At 45.1% G+C, this 16,048-nt stretch overlaps 1 protein-coding gene across 4 annotated transcripts; it reads right to left on the reverse strand.

Annotated features, from left to right (window-relative positions):
• Positions 1-6,223: 6,223 nt before the first annotated feature.
• Positions 6,224-15,140, reverse strand: LOC111969477 (mitochondrial glutamate carrier 1). Of its 4 annotated transcripts, XM_070439826.1 has the most exons (12): positions 15,061-15,132; positions 14,779-14,823; positions 14,448-14,573; positions 14,241-14,296; positions 13,967-14,057; positions 13,207-13,262; positions 12,079-12,141; positions 11,599-11,752; positions 11,351-11,505; positions 8,927-9,002; positions 7,526-7,715; positions 6,224-6,983 (listed from the first exon to the last, which is right to left on the reverse strand). In XM_070439826.1, exons 2-11 carry the CDS (start codon positions 14,796-14,798, stop codon positions 7,562-7,564), a joined length of 951 nt encoding a protein of 316 aa, XP_070295927.1. In that variant the 5' UTR covers positions 14,799-14,823; positions 15,061-15,132; the 3' UTR covers positions 6,224-6,983; positions 7,526-7,561. The 4 variants fall into 4 exon arrangements, with proteins under 4 accessions (XP_070295927.1, XP_023995670.1, XP_070295926.1 ...); XM_024139902.2 differs by having other exon boundaries at positions 6,224-7,715; positions 12,079-12,139; positions 13,205-13,262; positions 15,061-15,131; XM_070439825.1 differs by having other exon boundaries at positions 6,224-7,715; positions 15,030-15,079.
• Between the last annotated feature and the right edge of the window lie 908 nt (positions 15,141-16,048).

Consider the following 16,048-nt stretch of genomic DNA (forward strand, 5'->3'; position numbering starts at 1 on the left):
TAGCACCCTCAAGCCAATGTCTCCACGCCTTCAAAGCCTTAACCACAGCCAACAGCTCCCGGTCCCCCACATCATAGTTCCGCTCCGTCGGGCTGAGCCTCTTCGAGAAGAAAGCACAGGGGCGGAGCTTCAGTGGCGTACCCGAGCGCTGAGAGAGCATGGCTCCTATCCCAGCCTCGGACGCGTCAACCTCCACTATGAACGCCAAAGAGGGATCCGGGTGGGCCAACATGGGAGCCGAGGTAAACAGAGCTCTTAGGGGCCCAAAAGCCCTGTCCGCCTCAACCGACCACTGCAGACGTACAGGACCCCCCTTCAGCAGTGAGGTAATGGGAACAGCCACCTGGCCAAAACCCCGGATAAATCTCCAGTAGTATTTGGCAAACCCTAAAAATCGCTGCACCTCCTTTACCGTGGTGGGAGTCGGCCAATTACGCACGGCTGCAATGCGGTCACTCTCCATCCCCACCCCTGATGTGGAAATGCGATTCCCCAGGAAGGAGACAGCCTGCTGAAAGAACAGGCATTTCTCAGCCTTGACGTACAGGTCATGCTCCAACAGTCGTCCAAGTACCTTGCGCACCAAGGACACATGCTCGGCGCATTGTAAGCGTAGTATATCAGAATGTCATCGATATACACCACTACACCCTGCCCGTGCAGGTCCCTGAAAATCTTCGTCTACAAAGGATTGGAAGACTGATGGAGCATTCATCAACCCATGCGGCATGACGAGGTACTCATAATGCCCTGAGGTGGTACTAAACGCCGTCTTCCACTCGTCTCCCTCCCGGATACGCACCAGGTTGTACGCACTCCTGAGATCCAGTTTAGTGAAGAAGCGCGCCCCGTGCATTGACTCAATCGCCGTGGCGATAAGAGGTAGCGGGTAACTGTACCTCACCGTGATTTGATTGAGACCTCGATAGTCAATGCACGGGCGCAGACCTCCATCCTTCTTCTTCACAAAAAATAAACTCGAGTGGGTGCAGTGGAGGACCGAAAGTACCCCTGACACAGGGATTCGGCGACATATGTCTCCATAGCCGCCATCTCCTATTGCGACAGGGGATACCCGTGATTCCTGAAGTGCAGCGTCTACCAGGAGATTTATCGCACAATCCCCCCGTCGATGGGGTGGTAATTGAGTCGCCATCTTTTTACAGAAGGCGAGAGCTAAATCGGCATATTCTGGGGAAATGCGTCTGGACTTGGTGGAGACCTTGGTGGAGACCTGGTCTGGACTTTCCACCGTGGTAGCACCAACGGAAACCCCTACACACCTCCCAGAGCACTCTCGCGACCACCCCGTGAGAGCCCTCAGTTGCCAGGAAATGGTGGGGTTATGACGAGCCAACCAGGGAAGGCCTAGTACCACGGGAAACGCAGGAGAGTCAATGAGGAAGAGACTGATTCTCTCCTCATGACCCCCCTGCGTCTCCATGGCCAGGGAGATGGTGGCTTCCTTGATTAGCCCGGACCCTAATGGTCGACTATCCAGAGCGTGCACTGGGAAAGGTCTAACCACAGGAAGAATGGGGATCCCTAAACTAAGGGCGAACGCTCTGTCGATAAAGCTCCCAGCTGCGCCTGAATCGACGAGCACCTTATGCTGGGAATGCGGGGAAAACTCAGGAAAACAAACAGGTGGACAACAGAGGACTCTGGATGAGAGTGGTGCAGACTCACCTGGGGTGACGCCAGAGTGCCCTGCCTGCTGCCTCGACTCCCAGAAGGACCAACCCGGCACCGACCGGCAGTTTGCCCTCTGCAGCCACTGATGGTGCACGTGAAGAAGGCCCCTCCTCCAGCCTCCCTACGCGGAGCCCCTCCCAGCTCCATGGGCACCGGAGCGGGGGTGCTGGAAGATGGAACCGACAGAGCCCCCTCTGGACGTCCGCGGGTGACCAGCAGGTTATCCAACCGGATGGACAAATCCACCAGTGATGGTGGCATCCCTGCAGGCCAACTCCTGTCAGACGTCCTCGTGCAGGCTGCATCTGTAGGGGTCGATGAGGGCCCTGTCATTCCATCCTGCTCCGGCGGCCAAGGTCTGGAATTCCAGTGCCAACTCCTGTGCGCTCCTTGTCCCCTGCCTCAAATGGAAGAGCCGCTCCACCACCGCTCTTCCTTCGGGTGGATGGTCGAAGACGGCCCGGAAGCGGGAACTCCTCGAAGTGGTCCAACGCCGCATCTCCTTCTCCCCATACGGCGTTTGCCCACCCAGAGCTCTCCCCGAGAGGCATGAGACAAGGGCGCACACTTTATTAAGGCAGGAGAAACCAACAGACGGACGCCACTGCGTCGAAACCTCCAGCCAATGCAAAAGTGCAAATGCGCAAACAGTCACAATAATATTGTATAAACACAATGAGATACCTCGTGAAATAAAACACGGAATAAACGCATACCAGTAAAGCTAGTCAACATAGATACGTAACACGAAACAATCTCACACAAAGACATTAGGAATAAATACATGTAGTGTGATTGGGGAATGAAAACCAGGTGTGCAGGGAACAAGACAAAACAAATGGATAAATGAAAAATGGAGCGGCGATGTCTAGAAAGCCGGTGACGTCGACCGCCGAACAAGGAGAGGGGCCGACTTCGACGGAAGTCGTGACAGATGCCCTTTGGGTGGTGGACCATTCTTGAGACACAAGAGAAACTGTTGAGCATGAAAAAACCATCAATGTTGCAGTTCTTGAGACACTGAACACACTGGCTTTCAGATTTTRTTTTAAAGCCACCCATCAGAGTAAATGTCATTCTGGTTAATTTGCCCTGTTGTATTGTGAGCAAATGTTAAGGTTGAACACCGACACATGTTGCTTTAATGAGGCTTACACATGTGTATGAGTACCTCAAMAACTTTTTTTCTCAATTGCTAAAACACAATTTCTGAAACCTTTTCTGAAAACATTAAACACAAAACCTCATCTTCAAGCACTATTTACATAACCTCTGACTCTCTTGCAAAATGAAACATTCGCCTCAAAACAGTTTCACCTGTGTTCAAAATCAAACACTGCTCTCAAATCATAAACAAAGTGATCAAAATGATATACACTCTCAAGCAGTCAGTAAACAATACACCGAAAAAATAGAAAACACATTGTTCAAAACTTCTACATTTTTAATCTAAAAAAATATTCATATTTTTCCGTCATTGTCTTTTGATGAACGAAAACATGTTCTATGATAGTAGCTCAACATTTATCAGAAATTACTACTCTGCTTTGCTCTTTGCAATTTTGTTTTTTGTTCTTCCTCCTCCTTGTACCCCTATTTTTACAGTTCTGTACCCTGCATCTCACAAAGTTGTCCTTTGTCTCTGTGATACTGTAATTCTTGTTCTTTGTTGATATGAACCTGCAACCAGTCAAAATCTATTGAGCAGTCAGTACTGTTAATAAATGGAAAGCACAATGTTCAGGGCCATACAATTTGTCCATTGTACAGTATACAGCCTACAATGCACTGTACTACAGTATACAATACTAAAAGGGACAAAAATCAAAGGGTCAGGCCAGAGCACTTCGTCGACATCACAAGCAATATTGTCCCTCCTGAGGCAACGGGGGAAGAAGCCTCTTGTGTGCCGTATCCAGCCCTGACATGATTCCTCACCTATATAACCACAGGCTAAATCCATGGCTTGCAGCAGATTTACTCTGGTGTAGGGTTGTCTATCTTACACTTTCCATCTCCAAGAGGAGAAAAACTCCTCAACCGGATTCAGGAAAGGCGAGTATCGAGGGAGGTACAAGTTCATAAACTGCCCATTGATGTTAAACCATTCCCTTACCTGAGCAGCTCGGCGGAAACTGACATTGTCCCACACTATCACATAGGTGGGAATGGGATTCTCATTTAGCTCTTGACCCTGCTGCTCTTGAACCTGCTTCTCAAATAAAATCTCTTAGATTGGCAATAAATCTTAGAAGGTGCTGGGTGTTATATGGCCCGAGTGTAACATGGTGATGTAGAAGATTGTGACATTGCCACCTCGTTGACCAGGGACTTCAACAATGGCCCGCTGTCCAATCATGTTTCGGCCTCTCCTTCTCCTCTTTGTTAGATTGAAGCCTGCTTCATCGACAAKGATYAACTCATGGGGTCTGTCCAAGGATTCCAAGTCAAATATTGTCTGTGTAGAAATACAATACACTGTATGTAGGATTTTGTAAGTCGTACAGAGACAGTGCTYTACTGTAGAGTACAATTAGGCTTCTGATTCACATACATTGTATGTACTGAAGAGTAATGTCATTCACATAGTATGTGTTAGTACTGTAGACAATCTGGATTACAGTAAATGTTTCTGAATGTACACTTACTTGCACATAATGAGCTCGCAGTTCTTTCACCCTTGGTGAGTTGCGCTCAAAAGGTACTCTGTATACTTGTTTCATTCGGATATTTCCACTCTTTGTCTTCCTCTTCATCCTCCTCTTCCTCTTTCTTGCCCTCCTCCTCCTCCGCACTCATCCTCATCCTCTCACATTGTTTCTTCTATCCATTCTCAGACTTTCTCCTTCCCACCTTCAACAACCTGTTTGCTCTCTGAACTGGCTTATATTGGTTGTGTCGCATCATTTGAAACAGGTTAAATCAATTTTGAGTGGTTGTGTTCAATCAATGACATGTGTTCTCTATTTGTATTTGATTGTTGCCACTTGTGTTTACCAGTATGGATGACATGTGCATTAGAGTGCAGAATGTGTTTTGAGAATGAGAATGTGTTTAGAGTTTTGCTGAAAAGTCTAAGTGAGATCTGCAAATTGTGTTTTACCATGTGAAATGGTTTAAGGTATTGACAACAGACTGCATAATTAGCTAAATGAGTCCGGGCAGCTGGGAACTTCGTTCAGCCAATGGGTTTTAGTGTTTTAGCAATTGAGAAAAACTGTAATTGTTGGTGAACCATTGCCATTTACTGTACTGTAGATTGCAAATAATGATTACAGAACCGTAACAGATTTAGATCGCTTACAGTAGATATTCCTATACATTTCAGCCATACTTGCTGGTAAAATTTCTTCCATTTTCATAGCCCTGAGACACAATTCCTGCCTGTTATACACCATCAAAGGAGGTAGAGGTCATTTCACGAGTCATTTACACACCATACTCTCCCATTCCCCTGGAACAGAGTGAATAATATAGCTATTGCAATGCCCGTTGATAATGTAATTTCTCAACATATGAAATGTCATAGTAAATAAGCTAATTGATCACTAGGAAGGCAATTTAAGTCTTATGAAAGTGAAATGTATGGCACTGCCTGTGACAGTAGGCCTACGATAAATTGGATCTAGATTGATATGATGAAATTGATCTAAATGATGGTGGGGCATCTACATCCCCTCTGGTCTGTGTGTGTTTGACAGTCCTTGGCAGTAGACTCTCACCCTCCAGGCACTCACTTCTTTTGTAATCAATGCCCTGATTTGGTTGAGTGCCTCGATCTCCCCATCTTTCATCTCTCCCTCTTCCCCTCCCTTCCCTTCTTCCCATTTCTTATCGGTTTACCCTGTTCCTTGACTCCACCCTGTATTAGCCATATTCCCCTGTGCAGCATACAAAGTACATAATAATAACATATTAGAATGATTATTAGTAATTAATAATATCAATAATAATCATAGTACAAACATAACATCTCCTTCTTGTAATTGTATTAAATTCTATGAAATGCAGTATACATTAAATGCATGCCGGCTTGTAGCTGCTCCATCTACTGGACAGATGCTAACACTGTAATAACCACATAACAACGGAAGGTGTAAATAATGTGTCCTCTATACACAGTGTCTCTGCTTGCTTGTTTTCAAATGGGATCTGAGTGGTATCCATGGGAGTGGAGAAAGACAAACACTGCAGGTGGGAAATGGATCTCCTCCAAATGAGATATTGCCAAGAAAGCAACAGGACACAAGGAAAGCCATGCCCATGTGAACTAGAGAATCTGGCTATTGGATGGACACATGACAATGGTTCCTTATGAATGAGACAGGCCGACAGAGACAGCGAGATACTGAGATAGATTAATTTGGTGAAGCAAATGCATCAAACAATCCCTCCATTGTTTCCTTGGTTACCACAGTCTAGGGGAAATCTTCAGATTTCCTTGAGACTTGTTACGGTAGAATGAGGACAAACCACACACCAAAGGCTGTCACACAAATAGAGAGAAAGAATCATAAGGCAACACYGGTAGCACAATCCCATTCATTATTTTCAGACAGCAATATATACGAGGGGAATACATTTTTTCTGTTCTTATTTTACCTCAAATGAATAATACAATAGCTGTCAGTCTGTTTTACACCTTCAGTGTACATCCATATTCACAACTCCAAACTGATAACCCAACACCCACCATATCTACAGGGGAGGGAAGAGGGGTGGCGACATAAAAGTGCTTGGACGTGCATGTGTCCTCCTGAAAAGAGGGAATAACGGTCCAGTGAAGAACCAGCACAATATAGAATCTAGGTTACTATGATACAGGGTCATACAGGGTCTACAAATGTACCTTTCGGTAATGATAATGGCGATGGGCTTGCACAAATGTCAAGGGTGGGTTTTTATCTTTTTGATTTGATGACTTGACTCTGGCTGAGTGAAGGGCCACTCTCAGAACCCTGGGGTGTATTCATTATGCAGATTCTGTTGCAAAACGTTTTGTCTGTTGCAAAATGTTTTCTAACAGAAACCGGTTACTTCAAACGGAAAACATTTTGCCCACGAAAGTGAGAGTTTCTATCGGACAAATTCAGGCAGGTCCCTGAACTGACATCTAGTTACAAAATGGTGCCAACATGGTGGCTGGGCAACTAATTGTGTTTGGTGTGTAATCACCAATGCCACCAACCAGCGACGTCTTCTGCAGGCAATGTTGACTCTTTCAAAGCCCACAGCTTGAGTACATCGTTTCCAACATCTGCCAACATCTTATGTTATCTTTGGTAATCCTGAATAGTGAATACACCTCAGATCAGATCTTAGTATCACTGTGATGAAATACTCAGTGCATTCTTGGAAGAAGAATGCAATTCTAAAGCTTCTTTATGGATGAAGAGGGAAACACKATTTGGAAAGAGGTACAGAAGCTGTGCAAAACAGCCACAAAACCACAAGAAAACATAGCATCAATACAGACAGAAGATATTACAGTACAGTCATGTTTGACAGATTTATATATTATGATAGCATTATCTTAGTACAAACAATAAAGAGAATTCCATGACTAAACCTTGATAAAGCACAACTAAAAGTACACTTGAAATTATATTGAATTATTATCATATAGTTATAAATCAGACCTAAATTTAAATATTTACAGTAATTCATCTCAGGTAGGGGATATAATAAATTATGACCTATCAGAACACCCTCAACAGGTGCAAAGGACAAACTTTGGTCTAGAACACACACACCGTTCTGTCTCTCTCTGACTAACTCCTTAGGGCTTAGGCTAATGTTGGCTGTGTCTGAGAGGAAAGTGACAGATTACCTGGCTCCAATGTGGGCTGTGTATGAGAGTGCAAGACTAGTTGTTCTGTTGAGGCAGGAAGCTGAGAAGGAATTCTCCCACTCCCAGGAAGTAGACCACCTGTGCGATGCCAAAGAGGGGAGCAATGACCAGAGCACGGCAGTACGCCCCCTTCAGGAAAGCAGAGGGACCCTCTTGGCGCAGAATCTTCCTGTTAAACAAGAGGGTCGTGATATAGTGGTGTATCTACAGTACCAGTCAAAAGTTTGGATACACCTACTCATTCAAGGGTTTTTCTTTATTTTTTACTATTTTCTTAATTGTAAAATAATAGTGAAGACATCAAAACTATTAAATAACACATGTAATCATGTAGTATCCAGAAAAGTGTTAAACAAATGAAAATAGATTTTATATTTGAGATTCTTCAAAGTAGCGACCCTTTGCCTTTATTAAAGCTTTGCACACGCTTGGCATTCTCTCAACCAGCTTCACCTGGAATGCTTTTTTGAAGGAGTTCCCACATATACTGTGCACTTGTTGGTTGCTTTTCCTTCACTCTGCAGTCCAACTCATCCCAAACCATCTCAATTGGGTTGAGGTCAGGCAAAGGGTGGCTACTTTGAAGAATCTAATATATAAAATATATTTTAATTTGTTTAACACTTTTTTGTTTGCTACAAGATTCAATAGGTATCACGTTTCAGGTAAGACCCAGATGCAGACAACGTCGAAGTAACAACAGTTTATTAATTCGAACAGGGGCAGGCAAAAGGCAGGTCAAGGGCAGGCAGAGGTCAGTAATCCAGATAGGTGGGGCAAAGGTAAAGGATGGCAGGCAGGCTCAGGTCAGGCAAAGGTCAGTAATCCAGAAAGGTGGGGCAAAGGTACAGGACGGCAGGCAGGCTCAGGGTCAGAGCAGGCAGAATGGTCAACACCGGGAAAACTAGGAAACAGGAACAATCGAAAGACAGGCTCTGAAAGAAAAACGCTGGTAGGCTTGACGAAACAAAACGAACTGGCAACAAACACACAGAGAACACAGGTATAAATACACAGGAGATAATGGGGAAGATGGGTGACACCTGGAGGGGGTGGAGACAATCACAAAGACAGGTGAAACAGATCAGGGTGTGACAGTAGGTGTTATTTCATAGTTTTGATGTCTTCACCATTATTACTATTAAAATAGTAAAAATAAAGAAAAAACCTTGAATGAGTAGGTGTGTCCAAACTTTTGACTGGTACTGTATATTCTGGTACTGTATATTCTAGCCTAAAATGCCTTCTCTGTTTATTTCATAGTACCAGTAGATGTTGTAATGTTCTACCATCAGATAATATGGATATAATTGATCAGAAAGGGCCTGTCAAAACCAGGAGGGAAGCAGTGGAAGAGTTAGAGTGAGAAGGAGAGGTTACCTGATGCAGTCTGTCACTCCGCCGTAGGTGTCCTCCTGACTTCCCCGTGTCATGGTCTGAATTCTGGTCTTAATCACTGTAATACACATACTGTATCAATTGGCTTACAGGGCACATGGCAGACATAATCAAATCACATTTTATTTGTCACATGCGCTGAATACAACAGGTTAACCTTACCATGAAATGCTTACTTACAAGCCCTTAACCAACAATGCAGTTTTAAGAAAAATAAGAGTTAGGGCCTTTCTATGACACTGACTGGTATATAGGTCCTGGATGACAGGAAGCTTGGCCCCAGTGATGTACTGGGCCGTACGTACTACCCTTTGTAGCCCCTTGCGATCGGAGGCCGAGTAGTTGCAATACCAGGCAGTGATGTAACCAGTCAAGATGCTCTCAATGGTGCAGCCGTAGAACTTTTTGAGAATCTGAGGACCCATGCCAAATCTTTGGGGGAATAGGCATTGTCCTGCCCTCTTCACGACTGTCTTGGTGTGTTTGGACTATGAGAGTGTGTTGGTGATGTGGACACTATGGAACTTGAAGCTCTCAGCCTGCTCCAGTACAGCCCTGTCAATGAGAATGGGGACATGCTCGGCCCTCCTTTTCGTGTAGTCCACAATCATCTCCTTTGTCTTAATCACATTGAGGGAGAGGTTGTTGCCCTGGCAACACACTTTCAGGTCTCTGACCWKCTCCCTATAGGCTGTCTCATCGTTGTAGGTGATCAGGCCTACCACCGCTGTGTCGTCTGCAAACTTAATGATTGTGTTAGAGTCGTGCGTGGCCACACAGTCATGGGTGAGCAGGGAGTACAGGAGGGGACTAAGTATGTGCCCCGTGTTAAGGATCAGCGTGGCAGATGTGTTGTTGCCTACCCTTACCACCTAGGGGCGGCCAGTGAGGAAGTCCAGGATCCAGTTGCAGAGGGAGGTGTTTAGTCCCAGGGTCCTTAGCTTAGTGATGAGCTTTGAGGTCACTATGGTGTTGAACGCTGAGCTGTAGTCAATGGACAGCATTCTCACGTAATTGTTCATTTTGTACAGGATGGAAAGGGCAGTGTTGAGTGCAGTAGAGATTGCGTCATCTGTGGATATGTTGGGGCGGTATGCAAATTGTAGTGGATTTAGGGTTTCTGAGCTGATGGTGTTGATGTGAGCCATGACCAGCCTTTCAAAGCACTTCATGGCTACAGACGTGAGACTATGGGTTGGTAGTCATTTAGGCAGGTTACCTTGGTGTTCTTTGGCACAGGGACTATGGTGGTCTACTTGAAACATGTAGGTATTACAGACTCGGCCAGGGACAGGTTGAAAATGTCAGTGAAGGCACTTGCCAGTAGGTCAGCGCATGCTCGGAGTACACGTCCTGGGAACCATCTGGCCCTGCGGCCTTGTGAATGTTTACCTGTTTAAAGATATTACTCATGGGCCTCCCGAGTGGCACAGTGGTCTAAGGCACTGCATCGCAGTGCTAGAGTCGTCACTACGGACTCATGTTCAATCCCGGGCTGTATCAGAACTGGCCATGATCGGGAGTCCCACAGGGCGGCGCACAATTGGCGATGTTTCCTCCAACACATTGGTGCGGATGGCTTCCGGGTTAAGTGGGTGGGTGTTAAGAAGCACAGTTTGGTGGGTCATGTTTCGAAGGATGCATGACTCGACCTTCGCCTCCCAAGCCAGTTGGGGAGTTGCACCGATGAGACAAGATCGAAAAGGGGGTAAACATTTTTTTTTAAAGGTCTTAGTCACATCGACTGCGGCAAGCGTGATCATACTGTCATCTGGAACAGCTGGTGCTCTCATCCATGCTTCAGTGTTGCTTGCCTTGAAGCACGCATAGAAGTCATTTAGTTCATCTGGTAGGCTTGTGTCACTGGTCAGCTCCCCTTTGTAGTCCGTAATAGTATGCAAGCCTTGCCACATCCAACGAGCGTTGGAGCCGGTGTAATAGGACTCAATCTTAGTACTGTATTAACACATTGCCTGTTTGATGGTTCGTCTGAGGGCATAGCAGGATTTCTTATTAGCGTCCGGGTTAGAGTCTCGCTCCTTGAAAGCGGTAGCTCTACCCTTTAGCTCAGTGCAGATGTTGCCTGCAATCCATGTCTTCTGGTTGGGGTATGTACGTAATATTCCTCAATGAAATCGGATGAGTCCCGGAACATATAACAGTCCTTGCTAGCAAAATAGTCCTGTAGCTTAGCATCTGCGTCATCTGACCACCTCTGTATTGAGCGAGTCACTGGTACTTCCTCCTTTAGTTTTTGCTTGTAAGCAGGAATCAGGAGGATAGAATTATAGTCTGATTTGCAAAATGGAGGGTGAGGGAGAACTTTGTATGCGTCTTTGTGTTTGGAGTAAAGGTAGTCTAGAGTCCCACACTCATACCTGTATACACACACACGACTGTCCTTACCATCCACAGGATTAACTGCCACAGCAGCTGTACTGCCAGCGATGCAGCCTGATGCAAAGGACACATAAAAGGGAGCGGGGCCATCAGCCCCACGGCCACCAAGACTGTTCAGATTGGCAAACAGGGGGAAGTAGATTATGGAGAATGGCACGTCCCTAAGAGAACAGAGGAATGGGCCATCAAATGTGAATCATCTTAATTTGTGTGTGTTCTTGTTAGGTTTTCATTGTGTCTTCGTGCAGATGTACCTCAGGAGTGTGGCCCCCAGGCCCTTGTAGAGCCCTGCAATGCCCTGGCTCCTCAGCAGCTCCCGGGTGAGCTGCATTGCTGTATGGGACCCCAACTCCACTGGGCCCCCAGGGGCCCCAACTGCAGCCTGGGACATCAGCTTCCTCTGAGCCTCTACATGTGTCATAACACACACAACATCATCAGTGTGACATCATCAATCAGGGACAGAGAAGCAGGAATGCACCAGGAGAAGTTGACAAACAAAAATACATTTGAGGAGTCACAGGAACACAAGGAAGAGTCACAAATGTGGTCAAGCAATAAAATAACTATTGTACATTGATACAATAACAATGCTGGCTGTTACTGGTTCTAACTGATCAGATCTCTGTGATCTGTTTGTGTTTGTTTGGCTGACAAGACATTGGTTAGTCATGACACCCTGACTGGGAACAAGGGAACATACAACCTCCTCTCTCCTTCTACCCATTTCTCACCTATCCGCCCTGCATCCTGTAACTGGATCTTTAGCATCTCCATGGGAGTGGTGATGATGACCTGCACCAAGAGATGGAGAGATGGAGAGACAGAGAGATGGAGAGACAGAGAGATGGAGAGACAGAGAGACAGAGAGATGGAGGCAGAGAGATGGAGAGACAAAGAGATGGAGAGACGGAGAGATGGAGAGACAAAAGAGATGGAGAGGGGATAGAGACAGATGAGGCAGAGAGAATGGAGAGACAGAGAGACCTGAGAGAGCAGCAGAGAGACAGAGATGGATGGCGAGACAAGAGAGACGAGAGAGGATGGACGAGACAGCACGAGAGAGACAGAGAGATGGATGGAGAGACTCGAGAGACAGAGAGACATGATGGAGAGACAGAGAGAGATGGAGAGGCAGAGGAGATGAGAGGCAAGAGATGGAGAGACAGAGATGGCGAGACAGAGAGACAAAGAGATGGAGAGAACAGAGAGATGGTTGTCAGGACCCGGTGGCGAGAAACAGTCACTAATAATCTCGTCAGAAACCCAGAAGATGAGGCAGACACAGCAGTACTAGCGATAGTGGTTTAATAAAGAACAAAATCTTCAGGCAAAGAAACTAAATCCACAATGTCCAAAAATAAAGCCAAAGGCACAAAACGGAAATCCTCAAAAATACAAAAGAAACTTCACAAAGTGGTAAAAACAGCAGGGAAAACAAACCTCAAAAGACTATCAATAATACACAAGAACTAAACCAGAGAACCTCTGGAAAATCCAACAAGAGAAATCTCTGAATAAAACAGGCTTGGCTGGGCTGCTAACTTACAAACACTGAGCAAGGAAAAGGAACACACAGGGTTTAAATACTAACAAGGGAATGACCTACAGGTGCAAACAATAATTAGAGCAAGAAAAACAAAAGGTACAAAAAAGGTGCAATGGGACATCTAGTGACCAACCCGAACAGTCTTGGCCAAAACCTGACAGATGGAGAGACAAAGAGATGGAGAGACAGTGTGACTGTGTTTCAGAAGAGTTCAAATACCCAGGCAGACACACAACTATTGTGCATAATTACTGTTGAGCCACAAGTGGTAGTAGAAAGCTGTCTGAGGCTGATACCCCACATGATCTTACTGGACATGTACCAGCACCACAACCCGCCAGCATCTCCCTCAGCAGGGTGAGCTTCTGACTGAGAGAGAGAACAAATGTCATAATCATTTTGGTTCAATGACTTTGCTAATTTCTCTGGATGGTCGTGCTAAGTGATTTACATACATTAAACAAAATGCATACAACTTAAAACTCCCTGTTTCTATCCACAAAGGACATGACCATAAACATGCATAAAACAAGAAACATACCATTAGTGATACACATAAAGAAACATACATAAACAAACACATACACACACAGACACACACACACACACACACACACACACACACGGATTCACACAGTCTTAGAAACATGTTAATAATTCACCAGTTCACTAGCGCAGGTCACTCAATAATTTATCAGCCATGTTGTTGGTCCCCATGGAAATGTTGAGGGACGCTAAAGATAGGCCAGGTATGTCATGCGGATAATGCTGCAGGGCCTATGGGATCGGTCCTATCATCCATGCTGTATGTTTACAAAATATTTATACCTCTAATGTATTACCACTAGATCCCAGCACATAGTGAAGATATTATTAAAATCCTATTTGTGATATGTATATCAAATCCAAACAAGAAGTTAGTTAAAGCTGATATAGTATACACTACATCTTTCAAGTACATCTATTCAAAGAGATCAGAGTGGGCAAGAGGTTGGTGTACCAGTCAGTTACGACTGGTGTATGATTGTATTTGACAGACAGGTGTTTGAAAGAGGCCTCTGAGCACTACTCACCCATCCTTGGACAGGTGCTGTCTAAAGAAGTCATTGGCAGCTAGTTTGATGGCCTTCTCTGGAGTGACCAGAGTCAGGTTCACAGCAGCACCTAATGGTCAAAGAAATATAGAGACACAGAGTCATAAACAAAGAACATGCTCAAACCTGTGTGCACACACGCGCACGCATGAACACACACACGCACGCATGAACACACACACGCACGCACGCACGCACGCACGCACGCACACACAAGCACACACACACACACACACACACAATTTTGTTCTACCTCTGTACATGCCAAAGTACCCCTCTGATTGGATGGTCTTGATAAGGCAATCTGACCTGTGTAGTGAACACAAAGGATTACTGTGCAAAGACCTCAGAGAATCAACCAGAGGTAAGCAGATACTACAAGCAAACTGCAAGTTAGTTTTAGATTTTTTTTACATTTTTTGACTGGTTAAAAGAGTGTGTTGACCAGCATTGTACATACATGCTGGTGTAGAGACGGGAACCATTTTGCTGGTTCTGGAGACGGGTCTTGGCTAGGTCAATAGGAAATACACATGTCACACCAATCAGTCCAGCAATTCCCCCATTGATCAATTTGGCAGGTAAACTGAGAGGGAGAGAAAGAGAGAAGGGTGAGACAGGATCAAAAAGGTGACAATGACCAATCAATAACAAAGGTTAAAAACAAGAACGAGAGAGCGGGAAAATGGTGGAGGAATTAGTTCAAGACTCAAACTAGAACATCAATTAAAACATGTGATAAAATCCTCTCAGATTCTTCTGTTTCCATCAATATCCTTATCCGCACTTACCTGATCTGCTTGTCAGCCATCTGTCTGTGTATCTGTAAACGTGATCTGCAAGGAAAACAATGGATTAGTGGAAGATAGATGGAGAATACCTCAGTCAACCAGCCAATGTTCAACCGTCAGTGTTAGTCAGTCAGTCAAGTAATTGGCCAGCTGTGGAGGAGAACTGGAAAAGAACAGAGTACAAATCCATATCAGAACAGTAGTCAGACACTCAGTTAAAGCTTTGAGAAACATCTGTGCATGGAACGTACTTGGCTTATCCCTGAGCATAGTAGCATTTACCTCAATGTTGTGTTGGCTGGCTACCTGAAATGAAGAGTGTTCATTCATTGAGCCATGCTTTCAGAAGAAGCTGATTGTACAGCCACCCTCCTTCTGGACCAATCACATCAATCCTTCCCCTCCACTCCTCCCTCAACCCTAATTCTATCCCCAACTCTTCTATTTCCTCGTACTCCTACTCTCCCAAATCTCTCCTATTTTGTGGTGCATTGTATTTGAATGGAACAGAGAAAGCAGAGAAAGAGAAGGGAGATGGGACATCCAATACTGTGATTAGAAATATGGGTGTATATCTGTTTGAAGTCTAGTCTGTCAAGCTCCACAGCACTCCTTCTCTTTTGCAGGTTGTAAACAATATATCTTGACCCGAATATTTCGCTTTGTTGCTTTTTATAAAAGGATCTACTTGGTTGCTGTTGCTCGTGTTTGTGGGTGGGGTGGTGTGGTGGGTGTGGTTGTGTGTTGATCCTATATAGAAGAAAACAAAGCGGAAGATATTCTGTGTGTGTGTGTGTGGTGTCGGTGCGATAAGTATATTGTTACTAACCGTGTCAGTAGAAGAGTGGAGATAGGTAGTGGTGGTGCTGACTGAGACTGACAAGACTAGACTCAAACAGATATACACTCCATATTTCTAATCACAGTATTGGATGTCCCATCTCCCTCTCTCTTTTCTCTGCTTTCTCTTGTTCCATTCAAATACAATGCACACACACAAATCAGGAGAGAGTGGAGGAGTAGGAGTAGAGGAAATAGAAGAGTTGGGGATAGAATTAGGGTTGAGGGAGGAGTGGAGGGGAAGGATTGATGTGATTGTGTCCAGAAGGAGGGTGGCTGTACAATACTTCTTTCTGAAAGCATGGCTCAATGAATGAACACTCTTCATTTCAGGTAGCCAGCCAACACAACATTGAGGTAAATGCTACTATGCTCAGGGATAAGCCAAGTACGTTCCATGCACAGATGTTTCCAAAGCTTTAACTGAGGT

This window comes from Salvelinus sp. IW2-2015, unplaced genomic scaffold, assembly GCF_002910315.2.
Source record: "Salvelinus sp. IW2-2015 unplaced genomic scaffold, ASM291031v2 Un_scaffold1947, whole genome shotgun sequence".
NCBI classification, from domain to species: domain Eukaryota; kingdom Metazoa; phylum Chordata; class Actinopteri; order Salmoniformes; family Salmonidae; genus Salvelinus; species Salvelinus sp. IW2-2015.

Excerpts from the sequence above, each read along its gene's own strand:
- LOC111969477 (XM_070439826.1), bottom strand. The coding sequence starts at position 14,798 with ATGGCTGACAAGCAGATCAG. Across the intron at positions 14,058-14,240 it reads GTACTTTGGCATGTACAGAG|GTGCTGCTGTGAACCTGACT; the intron begins GTAGAACAAAAT and ends TTTGACCATTAG. Across the intron at positions 9,003-11,350 it reads GGCAGTTAATCCTGTGGATG|TGATTAAGACCAGAATTCAG; the intron begins GTAAGGACAGTC and ends TGTGTATTACAG.